General features: G+C 43.5%; 1 protein-coding gene and 1 long non-coding RNA gene across 12 annotated transcripts in view; one reads left to right on the top strand and one right to left on the bottom strand.

Annotated features, from left to right (window-relative positions):
- Positions 1-20,311, bottom strand: part of ADGRG2 (adhesion G protein-coupled receptor G2) — a 132,514-nt gene that overhangs the window by 16,870 nt on the left and 95,333 nt on the right. For all 11 annotated transcript variants that reach the window (XM_007991207.3, XM_007991210.3, XM_073013853.1 and 8 more), the window contains 12 exons: positions 19,497-19,552; positions 18,245-18,284; positions 17,752-17,789; positions 15,393-15,487; positions 13,834-13,900; positions 8,079-8,467; positions 4,906-5,071; positions 4,018-4,174; positions 2,349-2,492; positions 1,613-1,735; positions 594-639; positions 376-479 (listed from right to left, as the gene is read on the bottom strand). In XM_007991207.3, the coding sequence (XP_007989398.3) occupies positions 376-479; positions 594-639; positions 1,613-1,735; positions 2,349-2,492; positions 4,018-4,174; positions 4,906-5,071; positions 8,079-8,467; positions 13,834-13,900; positions 15,393-15,487; positions 17,752-17,789; positions 18,245-18,284; positions 19,497-19,552 (1,425 nt within the window). The remainder of the gene's footprint in view (positions 1-375; positions 480-593; positions 640-1,612; positions 1,736-2,348; positions 2,493-4,017; positions 4,175-4,905; positions 5,072-8,078; positions 8,468-13,833; positions 13,901-15,392; positions 15,488-17,751; positions 17,790-18,244; positions 18,285-19,496; positions 19,553-20,311) is intronic.
- LOC103231678 (uncharacterized) overlaps positions 1-20,311 on the top strand; it is a 63,282-nt gene that overhangs the window by 21,680 nt on the left and 21,291 nt on the right. The window lies entirely within an intron of this gene.

Genomic DNA, 20,311 nt, shown 5'->3' with positions numbered 1-20,311 from the left:
CTCGGCTCACTGCAACCTCCACCTCCCAGGATCAAGTGATTATCCTGCCTCAGCCTCCTGAGTAGCTGGGACTACAGGTGCGCACCACCACGCCTAGCTAATTTCGTTATTTTTAGTAGCGACGGGGTTTCACCATGTTGGCCAGGCTGGTCTTGAACTCCTGACCTCAAGTGATCCACCCACCTCAGCCTCCCAAAGTGCTGGGATTACAGGCGTGAGCTACCACGCCTGGCAAGGAGTAATCTCATTGGTGTATAAATCAGCCACAATATCGTATCTGCTGATCTGTCTAATCCATCAGATTAGACATTGTAGTGTGATGCCCAGCTACCCCTCAGACCCAGAATTTAAGGCCACGTGGCACGGGCGTATTACCAGTAGAATGCCGAAGCTTGTCAGATGGCTGCAGGTACAGATGGTTTCATTCAATCTCCTGTCTTTGACGGAGCAGCCATCGTCTGACCAGCCTCCTCTGCCACCTGTTGGCATTGGGAAAAGTATCTGTCCCATCAGCAAGGCCACAGCACCAGTGACTTCACGCCCTCCCCAATTAACCCACTCAAGAGTTTGAAAAGGTTATGACTAGAACTTACCATTTCTGCCCAAGTCCCAAAATACACATCTCACTGTTACCTCATCCTGTGGTAGAAAGATAAATCACAAATAATTAATTTAGTGAACTAAAAAAAAAAAAAACAACAAAAACTGAAAGGTATTTGAAAAAAAAAAAAAAAAACTGTGTTTTTTTAAATTTCAGATTCTTAGGCTTAATTTTTGGAGAGTTCTTATTTTATATGGTCCCTAGAAGCAAGTGAGCCCTAAATAGACCAGCATTTCTTAAGCTCATCAATCGTGCATAGGAATCAATTTGGGGCCTTGTGAAAATGCACATTCTGACTCAGTGGGTCTGGGTTGGGGCCTGAGACTCTGCATTTCTAGCAAACTCCCAGGTGGTGCTGATGCTGTGGGTGTGTGGACCACACTGTGAGTAGTGAGGCCGTAGATGATGATTAGTGTGGACTGAGCTGAGAATCAGACCTGCAGCCACAGATCCCCACACACTGATATCTGATATTTCACAGTTGTTAAGAGCTTGCTTTTGCACCGATTCTTCCTGGAAATTTAGTGGTCAATTTTTTTTTTTTTTTTTTTTTGAGACAGGGTCTCACTTTGTCACCCAAGCTGGAATGCAGTGGCCCAAACACAGCTCACTGCAGCCTTGAGCTCCCGGGCTTGTGATCCTCCCACCTCAGCCCTCCAAGTAGCTGGAACTACAGGCGCCTGCCACCACGCCCAGCTAATTTTTGTATCTTTTGCAGAGATGGGGTTTTGCCATGTTGCCCAAGCTGGTCTCAAACTCCTGAGCTCAGACAATCTGCCCGCCTCTGCCTCTCAAAGTGCTGGGATGACAGTGTGAACCACCGCACCTGCCCTGGTCAATTATTAAGTGTGTTAAAACCCAATGGAGAGGTGTGAGTCTAGTCCTACACACTACTCCAACTGAGCTGAAGCTTCTTTCTGCCTGATCTGCCTTTTGCCGGCCACGCCTTACAAGCATAGTTTGTACAAGGTGTTCTTGGTCAATGACCAGATGGCACTGGCCTCTCCCCACCTGGCTCGGGTTGACATGCTTTAATGTGACCGTCACGTTTCTTGTCAAGTTCCTGACGGTCAGGTTTGCAACACTCGATGATATGACGTAGCTGATCAGAGAGAGGTTCTCCAGGGAAGGATCCTGGCACATGAAGATGGCAAGGGTAAATGAGATATTGTCAGAGTTTTAGAGCTAGAAGGAACACTAAGGAATATTCTGTCCACATTGTTTATCTTACAGTGTAGGTCAGAAATCGAGGAACAAGGAGGAAAGTGACTTTCCCAAGGGTTCACAATGAGAGAAACAGAGCTCGTTCCATGATACAATGCTCTAACTACTGAGCTAAACTGCACAGATTGACACAACAGGATTTTGTGAATCTTTAAAGGGAACATAGCATTAAGCCATTTAAGCTGTGTTTCCCCAAGCAAGTCACTTAACCTCTCTCTGCACCTCCATGGCTTCATCTGTAAAATGGGATAATAATAGTTCCTTCATTGCTGAGAGGATTAGAGTTAACATTGTAACTGCTTAGGATAGTGCTTGGCAATTAGTAAATATAAATACTACGTAACTGTCAGTTACTGTTATTTATCATCACCAGTATCATTAGGCTGTGTTTTAAAATGAACTGCAGCATTTCGGCAATTCATTTGACTTACAGCAGCCTTAAGAATATTTGAGCACTAGAAGAAATGAAATGCCCTCGTCTCCAAATAAAACCCAAGCCAAAAGCAGTGAGCAGCAGTTTTACCTGAAACAAGGCAGGTGTTTCAAAGAAATTGAACTGAATCCTGGAAGCTAGCTCCATGTCATTAGCTGGTAAATTATTCATCAGCGATGAAGGAAGAGTAATTGTGCCAATACTGTTCTCAGGAGCTTGGGTTTCCAGAGAAACCTGAAAATCAAGTGGAAGATAAGAATAAATATCTGGAGCTAGTATAATGAGATGGAAAACACACCTATTAGGTTGGTGCAAAAGTAATTGCAGTATTTGTCATTTTTTTTTTTTTTAAAAGGTAAAAACCACAATTACTTTTGCACCAGCCTAATAGTTAAGACACAGGGTTCTGTGAGGACCTGACCTGCAGCATCTCTATGTAAAATAGCTTCTACTTCTATTCCTCTGGTTGCTACTAAATTAAAGAAAGGAAGTGCAGGCCGGGCACGGTGGCTCACGCCTGTAATCCCAACACTTTGGGAGGCCGAGTTGGGCAGATCACCTGAGGTCAAGAGTTTGAGACCAGCCTGGCCAACATGGCGAAACCCCATCTCTACTAAAAATATAAAAATTAGCAGGGTGTGGTGGCAGGCACCTGTCATCCTAGCTACTTGGGAGGCTGAAGGAGGGGAATATCTTGAACCCAGGAGGTGGAGGCTGCAGTGAGCCAAGATCGCACCACTGCACTCAACCCAGGGCCACAGAGCGAGACTTCATCTCAAAAAAAAAGGAAGAGAGAGAAAAAAAAAAACAGAAAGGAAGTGTAATAAGGACAGGAGGCCCCAAGAAGGAAAGGAAACATTTTAAGGATGCATAGAAATAGCTGAAAAGCTCAAGATGACTGCAGATCCCAGGGAGACTGTAGCAGCAGACACACCAAGTTAGTGTCAAGTCCTCATAGAACCATGTGCACTGCACTTGTAAAGGGAAGACTGTGAAAATTAAAAAGTGAGACTTGGTTTCCTTGGGTGTTTGCAGTCCCCAATCCCTCTAAATAGGTGGACAGAAAACACTAGAAACAGGAATGATATTCAGCACCACTATATACAGCAGTGTAGTTCTAACACTTGTTATAATATTGAAATGTGATGATAAGTAGCTGACACCCCTGCCTACTCTTCCAACTGCCTAGAACCCTCTGCTGGATACCACCCATGCCAGCTTCCAAAATTCAGCTGCTAAAGGGTTAACACAGGGAATAACAGGGACCTCCGACATCCTGCACCAGCCAAGACCAACGTCATCTTTTTTTTTTTTTTTTTTTTTTTTTTTTGAGATGTAATATTACCTGTCGCCCAGGCTGGAGGGCAGTGGTGCAATCTTAGCTCACTGCAACCTCCGTGTCCTGAGTTCAAGCAATTCTCCTGCCTCAGCCTCCTGAGTAGTTGGGATTACAAGTGCATGCCACCACGCCCAGCTAATTTTTGTATTTTTAGTAAAGACAGGGTTTCACCATGTTGTCCAGGCTGGTCTTGAACTCCCGACCTCCAGTGATCCACCTGCCTTGGCCTCCCAAAGGTCTGGGATTACAGGTGTGAGCCACTGCGCCCGGCTTGATTCTGTGGTGCCTCTCTGTTCTAGATGCCAAATATTTTGAATATCACCCCAGACTATAAGCAGTAATTGCCTCAATCATGAAATACAACAGGGACTACAATCACACACAAGAGAATGTTTTTTTCTGACATCAATTACAACGTACCTGAAGATTTGCAGGGTCTTGGGCCACAAAGGTAGTTGTGTTGAAACTACTGGCATTTACTCTGATCACGGCCAGAGCCAAAGAAGGGGAGGTTAGACTTATGGTCTTGTTTGAAAAGTTCAGCTGTAGGCCAATGTCATCCACTACTTTCAGCAATCTGTAAAGAAAGGTGGGCAGTTTGTTTGTTTGTTTGTTTAGAGATGGAGTCTCACTCTGTTGCCAGGCTGGAGTACAGTGGCGTGATCTCGGCTCACTGCAACCTCTGCCTCCTGGGTTCAAGCAATTCTCCTACCTTAGCCTCCCGAGTAGCTGGGACTACAGATGCACACCACCACGCCTAGCTAATTTTTTGTATTTTAGTAGAGACGGGGTTTCACCATGTTGGCCAGGATGGTCTTGATCTCCTGACCTCGTGATCCGCCCGCCTCAGCCTCCCAAAGTGTTGGGTGCAGTGGCGCCATCTTGGCTCACTGCAACCTCCACCTCCTGGGTTCAAGCAATTCTCCTGCTTCAGCCTCCTGAGTAGCTGGGACTACAGACACGCATCACCACACCTGGCTAATTTTTGTATTTTTAATAGAGACGGGGTTTCACCATGTTAGCCAGGCTGGTCTCAAACCCCTGACCTCAAGCAATCTGCCCGCCTCAGCCTCCCAAAGTGCTGGGATTACAGGCGTGAGCCACAGTGCTCAGCCTCAAGGTTGGCAGTGTAGATTTGGCAGGCCTGCTCTGTCTCCTCATTCTAAGCAGAATATAGAGTAGCAACCTAAGAAACCATGATGTACCTGGTGTTTGAGAGTAAAAGACTTGGTGATATTAATCATGTGAGCAGCATCTTTGTCTTTGGAGGGTCCCCTCTCACCACCACTTCAGTTTGCTAAGTCGTACCTTTGAGCCAGAGGGGCCAGCATGTCGGGCGGGGAATGAAGAAGTTTGCTGACTTGGTTTATCATTTCTCCTGCGAGGTTAGGCTCCAGGCTGCCAAAGGACAGAGCCTTCTCCATCTGCGACACTTGGTTCTCAAGATCAGAAATACTGCTGGTGTTGACGATGTCTGTATCAAAGAGCCAAATCGTGTTATGAACACACAATGGAAAACCCACTAATAAAGATAAACGTACATAGACCCTGTGATATGGCAAACTCACCCCTGGGTATTTGCCCCAGATAAATGAAAACATATGTCTTAGGAAGACTTGTTCATGAATGTTTACAGTGGCCTTTTTCATAATAGTCCCAAACTAGAAACAACCCAAATGCCCATCAACTGGAGAATGAATCAACAAACTGTGGTACCTCCATCCAGTGAAATATTATTCCATGATAAAAACGAATTAACTTTAAATACACGCAACGGCATGGGTGGATCTCCAATTTGCCAATGCATTATGTGAAGTGAAAGAAGCCAAACTCAAAAGGCCACATACTGAGTCTCTTCATATGATATTCTAGAAAAATCCAAAAAACTGTAGGGAAATACATCAGTGGTAGCCAGGGGCTGGGATGAGGGGCTAGGTTTTGACTTTGAAGGGACACAAGGGAACTTTGGGAGTAGTAGGAAACTTATATATCTTGATTATGATAGTGGTTACGTGACTGTGGGTGTTTCCACCTGCACAGAACTGCAAAAATTTGATTTAACCATAAAATTGGATACATTTTACTGTATGTAAATTATACTTCAATAAATCTAACTAAAAAATATAAAGCACATCAGTGTATTTAGTATATACTCATATAAGCACAAGTATGCTTGTATTTAATTTATATCATGTGTACAGGATTTTATGTGGATTGCTGGAAGCTCTTTTTTGAAAAAGAGAATATTATGGGCCAGGCACGGTGACTCATGCCTGTAATCCCAGCACTTTGGGAGGCTGAGGCAGGTGGATCACCTGAGGTCAGGAGTTCGAGACCAGCCTGGCCAACATGGGGGAACCCCGTCTCTACTAAAAATATTTTAAAAAGTAGCCAGGTGTGGTGGCATGTGCCTGTAGCCCCAGTTACTCGAGAGGCTGAGGCACGAGAATCGCTTGAACCCAGGAGGCAGAGGTTGTGGTGAGCCGAAATTGCGCCACTGCACTCCAGCCTGGGTGACAGAGTGAGACTCTCTCTCTCAAAAAAAAAAAAAAAAAAAAAAAAAAAAAAAAAAAAAAAAAGAATATTATGAAATCCACAGCTGGACTATCACCTGTAAGTCTGATTTTTAATAGTGTTTTTAATAGGGAAACAATGATACAAACCTGTCTTTAACAACAGACAGCTCTTAATTTCACCACTTAACATCCTATTATTTTGCCTATTCTGGTCAAATCTTTATGCATGTGTATTTACACTGTTATAAACATGGTGTGCAAACTATTTGTTGTTGGGCTATTTTCACCTCACATCAAGACTTGTAAATGCCCCCAAGTTTCTGTATATTTCTGTTTCTGTTCTAATGACTTACATGGTCGCATAACAGTCATTGTGTTAGAGTAGCATATCTTATTTAATCATTCCTGTCTTCTGGAACCATTAAGTTTATTCTAATTTTTAGCTCCTGGGTAACACCTCAATCTGTATCTTTTATGCATATGTCACTTTGCTTCTTGTCGCCCCAGGAATACACAGGCACCAGAGGCCACCTTGATAGTGTTTTGTGTAGCCTGTTAGGCTGAGTCTAAGGATCGTTGGGAATTAGCTTTGGGAAGGTGGGCATCTTAGGCCCAGGCTAATGAACTTCAATTTTACTTTATTCTTCATCAGTCATTTGGACCTTCCTTTGACTAGAGCCCCAATGATTTTCTAATTTGGCCGAAAATATTTATATTTATAAAAAATTATTGGCTGGGCACAGTGGTTCACACCTATAATCCCAAAGCTTTTGGAGGCTGAGGTGGGAGGATCACTTGAGCCCAGGAGTTTAAAACCAGCCTAGGCAACATAGCAAGACCCCAAATGAAGGAAGGAAAGAAGGAAGGAAGGAAGGAAGGAAGGAAGGAAGGAAGGAAGGAAGGAAGGAAGGAAGGAAGGAAGGAAGGAAGGAAGGAAGGGGGGAGGAAGGGAGGGAGGGAGGATATTGAAGACAGAGCAGTGCAAATTTGAAGAAATATGAAGTCATTTAGCAGAAGCTCCTTATCTCCTGGTGATGCTAGCACCAGGGTGGAGGAGGTAGGTACCAAAATCAATCTAATGTCACCAAAAACTTGGCTTTGCCTCCCCCATCCTCCAAATTCTAGAGGAAGACCTGCCTCTTACTCACAGAGCTGAAACTCCAGCGTATCCAGATTTCTCTCAGCTTCTTTCCCTCTTGCCTTTCTCTGTGTACCACTAAGCCCACTTTGGACCCGGGAGCCCTTGGCGGTTTCCACAGCGTTCTCACGTATACCTTCATTCTCAGCCTCATGCAGTTAGTGTGATGATTTTGATCCTCACATAGAACAGGCAGAGGCAGGAGGAGCTTGTTCCAGATCACACTGTCTGCGAGGGCCCGTGCGGACCCAAGCCTGGGTCTTCACAATGTTTCTCCCCTCTTACCACTACCTTGGCTCAGTCCCAGCTCGGTCACTCTGTGACTGACTGACTTTCAGACCTGCCAATTTTTTCTTTTGTCTTCTGTCTAAACTGAGCTGCAATGTTTAATAGATCAAAAGTTTACTCTTCAGGGTGTTGAAAACAGTGTCCCAACCACCTTTTGTAGGAGAAAGAAACCTAGAAAATCTCCAACTCTATCAAGTGAGATCTGTGCTTGCCCCTTAGAGCTATTTCTCCATTATCTTGGTCAAAACAATGGAACTCAGCCACAGCCAAGAAGCAAAGTGACAACTACATGAAAGATACCTGGGAGCTAAAAAGTAGAATAAACTTAATGGTTTCAGAAGAGAGGAATGATTAAATTAGATATGCCACCTCAACACAATGACTATTATGCAACCACGTAAGTCATTAGAACATTAGAATGCCTAAAGGAAAGCTCTAGAAATCAAGCGAACATCATACAAAGAAAGGCTCAACATGGTCTTATCACAGATGTCTTGATTGGCAGATTGGCCGCTGTTCAAGTGGCATCTTACATTTACCTGTCTGGACAGGAGGTGCGCTGGTAGTGATGACATTCGCAGGGGCAGACACGGTGGGAGAGGAAAATGAGGCTTTCACAGGAGGTGGGGTGCCGGAAACATGGGTTTGGGGCATAGGGGAAGAGATTGTTTCAGACTGTGGGGACATGTCAATGGCAGGGCTGGAAGCTATGGGAGCTGAAGGCTGAGGTGAAAGGGGGTGAATCTCCCCTATTGGAGAGAGCACATTGTGGGTCACAGGTGAATAATCTGGGGGCTCAGCAAAAGAGGTAGCATTGGGGACCTGGGAAAGCACAGTGGCCCGAGGCACCACTGGGATGGATTGGCTGGAAGAAAATGGTGGGCCACGTGGATGGTCAGCAAGACAGACAATGGGATCCTGCAGGTCACTAAAGGAACAAATCAGAGAGATACATGTGAGACACGAATGAGCTACAGAGGGGCGAGTCTTTCCCCTCTGGCAATCATCTGACACCGTCAAGTTGACGTAGTTACATCAGGGACATGACACTTCCAGCCTCTGCCATTTCACACCCTCTGTGCACCTGCCACTAGCCCCCAGCCCCTGCCCACTTCTACCACCTACTTCCTGGGACAGGAATGAGCAAGGAGAGATGCTCTTCTGTGACTCCCCAGTTCACTGCTGCTCTGTGGCTCTATGTCTCATGGTCACTCAATTGAGGGGATCTTCTCTGTGCTCCTGGGGGAGGGGAACTGTGAAATGCCTCGTGACCCAACTGGTTTTCATATACTAGGAATCTATCTTAATCAACTTTACACTGCTATAGCCTGGCATAGTGGTAGCTGACCCCTGGTAACTGACCAAGAAATGTTGGTTGAATGAAAACAATGAATCAAGCTGGGGCAAAAGGGGTGGTCCCCAGCTTCTACATCAGCTATGTCTTCAAGGTTCCTTTAGCTCAGTGGTTCTTAACCTTGGCTGTGCATGAGAACTACCCAGAACATTTTTTTTTGAGATGGAGTCTCACTCTTGTCACCCAGGCTGGGGTGCAGTAGCATGATTTTGGCTCACTGCAACCTCTGCATCCTGGGTTCAAGTGATTCTCTTGCCTCAGCCCCCCAAGTAGCTGGGACTATAGGCAACTGCCACCACGCCTGGCTACTTTTTGTATTTTTAGTAGAGATGGGGTTTTGCTGTGTTGGCCAAGCTGGTCTCGATCTCCTGACCTCCAGTGATCTGCCCACCTCGGCCTCCCAAAGTGCTAGGACTACAGGCATGAACCACTGTGCCTGGGCCAGAACACTTTTTAAAACATATATGTATATAGATTTCTGTGGCCTACTCCTCTGTGTTTGATTCAGCTGGTCTTGGGATGGGGCATGTGTATTTTCTAAACTCTCTGGCGATTTTCCTGGGCATCAAAGGTGGAGAAGTCGTCACCTACTCTCTGGCACAAGATCTGTCAGTCTTGAGAGACCTAGGGAGGAACAACTAGAGGAGGAGCAACAAATTATTACCCAGGGAATATTTGCCTAGGGAAGCCTCTGATCAATCTAGTTTTAGATGGAGACTTAGAACACCAATGAGAATGTGTTCTTAGAGCTTCTCTAGGGTGAGAAGAGGGAGGAATATTAGGTCAAGGGGCCTAAAGCAATTCACATCTATAAAAAAAAAAGCCTGCTTGGTCCAGTCTGGCTGGTCACTTGCCCATAGGCCTCCCTGCATCCCCTGAGGTTTGGGGCAGTGAGGATAAAGGGGTGTCAGACAGTCAGAAACGTCATGAGTCAAAAAGCCTAGACTTGGCCGGGTGTGGTGGCTCACGCCTGTAATCCCAGCACTTTGGGAGGTCGAAGTGGGTGGATCACCTGAGGTCAGGGGTTTGAGACCAGCCTGGCTAACATGGCGAAACCCCATCTCTACTAAAAATATAAAAATTAGCCAGGCGTGGTGGTGGGTGCCTATAATCCCAGCTACTTGGGAGGCTGAGGCAGGAGAATCGCTTGAACCCGGGTAGCGGAGGTTGCAGTGAGCTAAGATTGTACTACTGCACTCCAGCCTGGGTGAAAGAGCAAAACTCTGTCTCAGAAACAAACATACAAACAAACAAACAAACAACCTTCACTTGGGCTCCAGCTCTCACTACTCCTGTGGACAATTTACCCAACATCTCTCAGACTCCATTCCCTAAGCTGTACACTGTAGCAACCCACCTGGCCAAGTTGGGGTAAAGGTGCTTTGCAAAGTGTACATTAAATTTTCTTCAGCTTATCTGGGGGCCTGCAGAAGGCAGATCCCCAACACAGGCTCCCATTCACTGGGCTCAACTGTGAAGAGGTTGCCTTCTACTCCTGTCACTTATGCTAGTCGGAGCCCTCCATCCACTGTGAGGCACATAGGGAAGTGGCAGAGCAGTGGTGGGCAATGCCAGCAGCACATCCGAACTCCTCAGAACACCTTGGCACCAATGCCTGGGCTCCCACTCCAAACCAGCTGACCTGGAACCTCTGGCGGTGGGTGCAGGTGCCCATTTTAATGCATGTCATTTTAATGTGCTTCTTTACTGCGGTGTAGCCTGCATAAAGTGTACTAATCTTACATTTAGAGCTTGATGAATTTTATATATAATCACCACCTAGATCAAAACAGAGCATTTCCAGCACCCCAGAAGGCCACTTTGACACATCAGTATGTTTTAAAAATACCCCAGGTATTTCTAATGTACAGTTAAACTTAAGAACCAACATATTAGAAAGACCCTGAGTGGGCATCTAATTCCAGCCCAGTGGTTCTCGAACTTGGCTGCGCATTAGAATCACCCCACCCAGGAGTTTTTAAAAACCAGGAAGCCCAGGCTGCATCCTAGACCAATCTCTAAGGGTGGGAGGCAGGCATCTGTGTATTTAAAAAATTCATTCATTCATTCACTCATTCATTCAGAGACGGGGTCTTGCTTTATCACCCAGGCTGGAATGCAGTGACATGATCATGACTCACTGCAGCCTCCACTCCCCAGGCTCAAGTGATCCCTCCTGCCTCGGTCTCCCAAGTAGCTGGGACTACAGGTGTACATCACCCTGCCCAGCTAATTTTTAAAAACTGTTTGTAGAGACAGGGTCTCACTATGTTGCCCTGGCTGGTTGCGAACTCCTGGCCTCAAGCAATCCTCCCACCTACGCCTCCCAAAGGGCTGAGATTACAGGCGTGAGCCACCATGCCCGGCTGCATTGATGTTTTTTAAAACACTCCAGAGGATTTCAACATGCGTCCAGGATTGAGAACCACTGGCACTGCTCTACAGTCTGTATATAGACCCTCGGTGCTCAAAGTGGGGTCCATGAACCAGCAACACTGGCTTCACCTGGAGAGCTTGTCAGAAATGTGGAGTCTCAGGCCCAGGCCTTACTGGATCAGAATCTGCATTTTAACAAGATCCTGAGTGATGGATGTGTACGGTGATCTTTGAGAAGTGCTGATCCAGTCCATTTCCTAATTTTACAGAGCTCTAACTCACTTCTTCATTTGACCTGAGACTCTGAAGGTTAAAAAGCATCTGCTCTTGCACACGGATACACAGCTAGTTAATGACTGAGCCCTAGCTGGACATCAGTTTCACATCCTGACCCCTTTTCTATTCCTGTTTCTTCTTCTTAACCACTCTCTGAATGGGCAGCCACTAGGGGTCAGTGGGGCTGCCTCAAAAGAAGGATGCTCTTCTGATCAGATCCCAATGCTTCCAGAAACTCTATCCCCCAAATGGGGCTCAATGCTCCAGCTTAATGAGGCATGTGAAGCTGAATGGGGCATGTTACTCTTTACTTTTTATTGCAGAAAATGCTGCTACAAATCCTTAACTAAAGACTTTTACCTGTTCCTCAAGGCCCAATGTTTTAATATTAGTATATCTCAGAAATCTGGTCCACAAAGGGCAGACAGGCTACACTTAGCCTTCTCCTCCCATCTGAGAAGCTACACAGATTTTTTAAAAAGTCCTTTTTTTCCAAATATAATTTTTATCTGATTGTAGAAGAATATAGAAAATGCTGCAAAGTAAGAAATAAAAGAAAAAGTAAAAAAACAAAGCAAAACTCATAATGCCAGCAGGCAGGTCATTCATGGGGAATCACAGTGAACATTTTCATTCATGTCCTTCCTATTTTTTTCTATGTATATTTCTACACACCTGTGGTTACATCGTGTGTGACTTTCAGAGTCTTTTGCTATTTTGGAGCACCCATCTCCCAGTTTCCCTCCATTGGAGCAATGATTTCAAGGCATCAATTCTCAACTCTCGTTGCACATTAGAATTGCCAGCAGGGCTTATATTTTTTTTTATTTATTTATTTTTGAGACAGGGTGTTGCTCTGTTGCCCAGGCTGGAGTGCCGAGGAATGAACATAGCTCACTGCAGCCTTGAGTTCCTGGGCTCAAGGGATTCTCCCACCTCAGACTACAGGCACATGTCACAATGCCCAGCCTTTTTTTTTTCCCCCCCAATTTTTAGTAGGAATGAGATCTCACCCAGCCTGATCTTGAACTCCTGAGTTCAAGCAGTTCTCCCACCTGGGCCTTCCAAAGTGCTGAGATTATAGGCGTGAGCTACTGCGCCTGGTGCAGAAGGGCCTTAATGCCTAAGCTATATCCTAGACCAATTAAATCAGAATCTCTGAGCCTGGTGACTAGGAATCAGTATTTTTTTAACTTTTTATTGGAACTAATTTTAGGCTTACAGAAATACTATAAAAACAATACAAACAGCTCTGTATACCTCCCATGTAGCTTGGCCGCCCACTGTTAACATCTAACATCCAGAATTAGACCCAAATGCCTATCAAAATTTAGTATATGACAAAGGTGACATCTCGGATCACTGGGGAAAAGATGAACTTTTTCATATTTAACTACATAAAATTGTTTCAAAATTTGCATGACAGAAAACATGATAAAGTCAAAAGACAACTAAAATACTGGGAGAAAATATTTGCAACATATATCATAGATATGCATATAAAGAGTTAATATGCACAATATATAAAATACTTTTTTTTTTTTTTTTTTGAGACAGAGTCTCGCACTTTCGCCCAGGCTGGAGTGCAGTGATGCGACCTCGGCTCACTGCAAGCTATGCCTCCCGGGTTCACACCACTCTCCTGCCTCAGCCTCCTGAGTAGCTGGGACTACAGGCGCCCGCTGCCACGCCCAGCTAATTTTGTTTTTGTATTTTTAGTAGAGACGGGGTTTCACCACATTAGCCAGGATGGTCTCGATCTCCTGACCTCATGACCCACCTGCCTTGGCCTCCCAAAGTGCTGGGATTACAGGCGTGAACCACTGCGCTTGGCTAAAGTACTCTTAAATAATGGATCAGATACCAATTAGAAAAAGTACAGAAAAGACATGTACATGTAATTTACAAAAAGATACAAAATGGCCCCCAAGTATATGAAAAAAAGTTCAGACTCTGCCTTAGTAAGAGAAATGTTGATTAAAGTAACACTGAGATACCATTTCTCACGTATCAGACTGTCAAACATGTTTTTTAAATGACAAAACATTTAGTTGGTGAGCCTTGGGAGTCAGTGTTTTTAATGCTCCTCAGGTGATTCTAATGTGCAGCTAAGATTTCAAACCACTGGTTTAAGGCAACCGTCCAAGTGGAAATTTACTTCATGCTGCAGAAAACCGCATTTTCCCTGAAATTGAAAGCCTTCTTTACTCCCCAAATTCTAAAACTCCTTAGCTAGCATGGTGATTTTTTTTTTTTTAAGGAGAAGGGTCAGTATGTTTGTTACATACCACTGAAGCTTTTCCAACTCTTCTGGGGAGGAAGGGCAGGGTGTCCTGACAGAACAGCAGCAGTGTTCTAGGGGAGACAAAAGGAAAAGGAACAAGAAAAATGCACGGTCAAGAACAAAGCAAGGTGGCAGCTCAGAACCATTGAGTATCATGGTTCCTACACTGCCTGCATTTAAAAGAGCAATTGTCTAAAACAGGTGATAAAATAGATTGGACGCTGTTATATTGACAATTATATACTGTATACATAGTAGTGCTCAAAAATATTTATTGATTTTTTTGGGGGTTATATGCATGCCATACTAATCACTCTTCAGTAACTCCTAAGAGGAATTCACAAGTAAACACATCTTGGAGGACAGGATGTTAAGTGAAATAAGCCAGGTACAGAAAGACAAATACCGCATGATCTCACTCAGATGTGGAATCTAAGAAGTCAAACTCATAGAAACAAAGAGTGAAATGCTGTTTGCTGGGGGATCAGAGGTGGAGGGATTGGGGAGATGTTGGACAAAGGACACAAAATTTCAGTTAGGTAGGAGGAATAAAAAAGATCTATTGTACAACATGATGACTACAGTTAATAAGAATGTGTTGTATGCTTGAAAAGAGAGATCTTAAATGTTCTTACCACAAAAAATGATAGGTATGTGAGGTAATGCAAATGTTAAATAGTTGATATAGCCATTCTGCGATGTATAGCAAAACATCACATTGTACACCACAAATATGTACAATTTTTGCTTGTCAATTAAAAAAGTGGATATATCCCAGTAGCAATCCATTGAACACTCCAAAAAGAATTCTCCTTCTCAGCAGGGTTTATCATATTAGCAAATAAGACATATTAAAACTTTATTAGCGGGGAGGGAGAGCATTAGGACAAACACCTAATGCATGTGGGGCTTAAAACCTAGATGACGGGTTGATGGGTGCAGCAAACCACCATGACACATGTATACCTATGTAACAAACCTGCACGTTCTGCACATGTATCCCAAAACTTAAAGTAAAATAAAATAAAATAAAAAACTTTATTAGCAAGCAGGAAAAATAACCTTCTAGGGCTCTTTAAAAATTGCCCAATGGACAGGCATGGTGGCTCATGCCTGTCATCCCAGCACTTTGGGAGGTCAAGGCAGGAGGATCACTTGAGCCAAGGAGTTCAAGAACAACCTGGGCAACATAAGGAGACTTCATCTCTATTAAAAATGTTAAAATTAGTTGGGTGTGGTGGTGCATGCCTGTAGTCCCAGCTACTCGGGAGGCTAAGGTAGGAGGATCACTTGAATCTGGGAAGTGGAGGCTGCAGTGAGCTATGATTGCGTCACTGAGCCTGGTGACAGACTGAGACCCTGCCTCAAAAAAAAAAAAAAAAAAAAAAAAAAAAAAAAAAAAAAAAAAGAAAAAAGAAAGAGAAATTGCCCAAGGACAAAGGAGTCAAAACAGAAAGCTGTAACATATGTAAATTTATTAATTACATTTTCAATTAGAAAAATAACACATTAAAAGCCACATGAAGATTAATGCAGCAATAATAGCAATAATAGACAACTTACCCATTGGTCGAATCTTTACTCTTTCCAAAGCAGCTATTACGGCACATGCATTCATTGTATTATTCAGTTTTATTGTGAATGTACAATTTAATGTGCTGTAAAGAGAAATATACATAACCAGAATGTTACTGAATGGGAAACCTACCTACATGTTTGTAATTGCTTTTGCAAACTTAGAGTGAGTAAAGGGGACACTGATACTGTTAACTTGCGATGTCACCCCAATAAGCTTGTAAGCACCCATTTACCACGGTCTGAATTTTACCCAAAAAGACTTTATATTAAGAGACATTTATGGAGGTTCACATTCATAGATGTTGCAAACCAGAGACTCTGACCACACACAGGTGCTGGCTCATTTTACCTGCCTACACAATGAACAGGCAGGGGTGAAACTTGGTTGCAGAGACAAGCAGGCACCTTGACACCTTTAATCTCACCCCCAAACACTAGCTGGCCACTTGCCTGGTGTCTATAAACATCTGAGTTTCCATCATGGGAGGCCTTTCACATGACAGTCTAGATGAACATTAAGATCTTTTTTTCTTTTTTTTAGACAGTCGCGCCCTGGTTGCCCAGGTTGCCCTGGTTGAAGTGCAGTGGCGTGATCTCAGCTCACCACAACCTCCCTGCCTTCCAGGTTCAAGCGATTCTCCTCCCTCAGCCTCCTGAGTAGCTGGGATTACAGCCGTGCATCACCACACCACACTAATTTTTGTGTTTTCATTAGAGATGGGGTTTTGCCATGTTGGCCAGCTAGTCTCAAACTCCTGACCTCAGGTGATCTGCCCACCTCGGTCTCCCAAAGTGCTGGGATTACAAGCGTGAGCCACTGCACCCAGCCGCATCAGGATCTTTCAAATCCAAAATCTTTCTGGGGCCAGGTGTGGTGGCTCACACCTGTAATCCCAGCACTTTGGGAGGCCGAGGCGGGCAGATCACTTGAGTCCAGGATTTTGAAACCAGCCTGGCCAACATGCTGAAAACCTGTCTCTACTAAAAATACAAAAATTAGCCAGGTGTGGTGGCGGGTGCCTATAATCCTAGCCACTCAGGAGGCTGGGGCAGGGAGAATCACTTGAACCTGGGAGGTGGAGGTTGCAGTGAGCCGATATTGTGCCACTGCACTCCAGTCAGGGCAACAGAGTGAGGCTCTGTCTCAAAAAAAAAAAAAAAAAAAAAAAAAAAAATTTCTGGAAATTCTATCTAGATTATCAGATAGCTAAGAATTGAAGACATTCTCTCTGTTTCTTTCTACTTTAGCCTTGGTTTAGGTGAAAGAAAATTAATGTTGCAATAATGAAAAACAGGTCAGTGAAATGAACGAAATATGTAGAGTGGATAGGGAATACAATTTCACAGAAGACTTGCCCTTATTTGTACCAATGAATAGTGTAATGAGTAGAAACTCTCATTTTCTAGGACTTTGACTGTCACAGAAGGCTCGGGGTTCAGATAGTGAGAGTATTGCCCTATAAGCCATCGGTTTACACAGCCAGGATAGCCAATGGACACGATTCAAAATGATAATCTGTGCAACCACAAATAATTGTTGGACAACCTCTGATTCACCCCTGCCTGCATGTGCTTCTTAATTTGTTCTTTTCCCTTTCTTTTTAAAACTTTTTTTCAGACAAAGTCTCACTCTGTCACCCAAGCTGGAGTGCAATGGTGCAATCTTGGCTCACTGCAACCTCTGCCTCCCAGGCTTACGTAATTTTTGTGTCTCAACTTCCTGAGTGGCTGGGATTACAGGCGCCCGCCACCATGCCTGGCTAATTTTTGTATTTTTAGTAGAGATGCGGTTTCGCCATGTTGGCTAGGTTGTTCTCGAACCCCTGACCTCAAGTAATCTGCCCACCTCGGCCTCCCAAAGTGCTGGGATTACAGGTGTGAGCCACCACACCCAGCCATGTTCTTTTCTCTTTCTTTCCAATCTTTTCCTTCCCCCTCTTTCCTTCTTTTCCCAAGCTCCATGTTACATTCCCTCTTTTTGGTCTGGCCTTCACCCTGCCTGGACCACTGGGAGCCATTTCTTGGTTATATTGGTGGCCCTCGGGGCTAAGGACACTGATGACCCTTAGCCTTGTGGAACCGGAGGTAAATGGCCCGATACTACACACCTCTCTGTGCTTTGTAAAGAAATGAGAAAAAGAAATGAGAAGACAGATATGAGAGTGATCAGTGTTTGGAAAAATAAAAATATTTAAATCCAAAATGTCATTAATATGGCATTTATTTTAATATGTATTTATTTTAGAGGACCCTCTTTGCATCTGCAATTTAACTAAGACTCCTTAATACTTTATTTCTCATAAATGGAGAAATGATATTTATGAAAGTATTAAAAATGACTGACCTTTGGGCCTCTGCTGTAGCACACATTATAAAATAAGTCTGAAACAAAACAAAAAACATGTATAGACATATATGTTACTTTGGGCAGTTGGAAATATCAGAAAAGACCACCCAAGGCTAATCACAGAATTTTAGAATCATGAGAGCCCTTAGGGATTGTCCATTTCACATTCCTATCAGATTCCCGGCATATCATCAACGCTCTTCAGGCCATACAATCTCCGTGAGGTCACTATTACACAAGGAAGCTCATTTTCCTGGAGTTTATATTTTAAGAAACTCTTGGTGTTACATGAAGGAAAATCTACCTCCTTGTAATGTCTACCCATTACTTCTAGTTCTGATTTTTGGAATAAAAAAACTAGTCCATTCATTCTCTTACACAACAAATTTGGAAGAATTTGAATACATATCTCCCAGGAATGCAGAACCCTATGCTTTCCCCCAAATCATAACAATAATTTTAAACAAGCTACAGGGTGCACTATGATTACCTCACTTAGGGTTTGCAGAGTTTTGTTGAGCTCTGAGCGTCTGTAACAAAATGAGAGAAATTGACATTAAGGAGATCATCAGTGATATTAAATTCAAAACATGTTAGATTTTAGCAATTAAATCAAGCACATAGTATACGTTGCTTATGGTGTTCACTTTGAAGAAACAGAGAGTATAAGAGAGTCCTATGTGGCAAGAAAATAAATTATTTATATGACAAGGGAAACCAACCAGACGGGAGCTATGTCAGTTCTAGCCAAAAGTGAGATATAAATTATGATTGGACAATTTTGTTATTCATGAGGCTACTACAACCTCAGGCAGTTTCTTCTGGCAGAGGGTCAGAGGGAAAGCTGGCCCCAGGCAAAAATTTCTGAGAGGGGCAGGCCACTTACCCTGGGGACCCTGTGCCTCTGATTTCTTCCTTACCCTATCTCCCACTGACCTGGTCCTGCCCTCTCTGGCCCTCTCCAACACTGCCTTCCCCTCCTCACAACTCCCCCTTAGGAAATTCTCTCATTCCTCTCCTCCAATCGCACTCCAACCACGCTTTCATTTCTTCAAAGTGGCAGAGCTTCACATGAAGTTGTGATGAGAGGAATCTAGTTAAAGAATTCACTCAAAGGCGGTAGTTCTCAAACAGGGATGAATTCTTTAACTAGATTCCCGAGTAGCTGGGATTACAGGCGCCCGCCACCATGCCCAGCTAATTTTTGTATTTTTAGTAGAGATGGGGTTTTACCATATTTGCCAGGCTGGTCTTGAACTCCTGACTTCAGGTGATCCACCTGCCTTGGCCTCCCAAAGTGCTGGGATTACGGGGGTGAGCCACTGCACCTGGGCAAGGGGCATCTGTTTGTAATGCATTTCTCATTGTCTGTGCTTGTCCTTGTAAACCTGGGTCTACTTAACAAAGACTTTTCTCTGACTTATGAATCACTGATGCTTCATGAAAGCATCAACAAATCATATATTTGGACTCCTCTTTCAACCATGCTGGATACCAAATCATTAAAACTCAAATGCTAATTCAAATGAAGCTGTTATATAACTTCAGAGCATCAACGATCCTCATGGGGATAATAGTTGATGTGATTATGGTTAATCTGCAAGGAAGTGAAGAATCAGTTGGCTCTATAACCTTTGGGCTGGTCTCTTTCCCATTCTCAGTTTTCAATAGCAAATATGACTCAAAAAGTATCCTTCCGTAGTTGATGTCTGAAGTTTCAAATCCAATGGCAGATTACTCACTTTAATTCACTTAGAGACAGGACTCCAGTTAAGGTGCCATTTGTTATATGTTGATTCTGTTAGAAGCACAAAATCATTAAGAATATAACAAACACTGTTTTTTCACTCTCTAACAATAAGTTGTTCTTCAGTTTTATCAGCCACTCAAATAACTATACCCCAAAGACTGACTCCTAAATGCAAGGAACATTGTCTATCTAATGATCAAGTTGCAGTTTTACAAAAAAGGGAGGGCAAAAAGTGGTTCTCAAAAGTTAATCCGTATTGGCTGAGCCTGTTTTTGTTCTATGTTTTCTTTAAAAAGTATTCTAAGTCAGCAACTCTGATGTGCTGATTTCTGTCTTTCTTCATTTCAACAGTTCCCCTCAAAGAACACTATCAACATTCGTCACAAAAGGTCCTGGATCTAAGTAACAGACCCCAATGTAAAAAGGAAAACTTGATAGCAGCCATCGCTGTATTTCTAGCAACCAGTTCATTGCCTGGCACATAGTAGGCACTCAGAAATAGTCATTGAATGAATGAACCACATTTGGCTGGGATCCTCTGAACCAATCTAGGGCTTGGGAAGGCTGATACCACTGCATCAGAATCCCCCATGGGGCGAAGAGAATCACATTCAGAATATTATTCTTAGATTCAATACATATATTTCTTGTTGCTAGGAGTTTCTAATATAATTTACAATTTTAACTGGCAGTAGAACTGCATCATCTTAACATTCTTATTCAGCAGCAAGCCTATTGAAAACTAAAATATAGTTATTAACAAAATACCATGATTATTATGAATTAAAGCCCTCTCTACAAAGCTAG

The sequence above is a fragment of the Chlorocebus sabaeus genome, chromosome X (assembly GCF_047675955.1).
Source record: "Chlorocebus sabaeus isolate Y175 chromosome X, mChlSab1.0.hap1, whole genome shotgun sequence".
NCBI lineage: Eukaryota > Metazoa > Chordata > Mammalia > Primates > Cercopithecidae > Chlorocebus > Chlorocebus sabaeus.
This window is presented reverse-complemented; position numbering and strand designations above follow the sequence as displayed.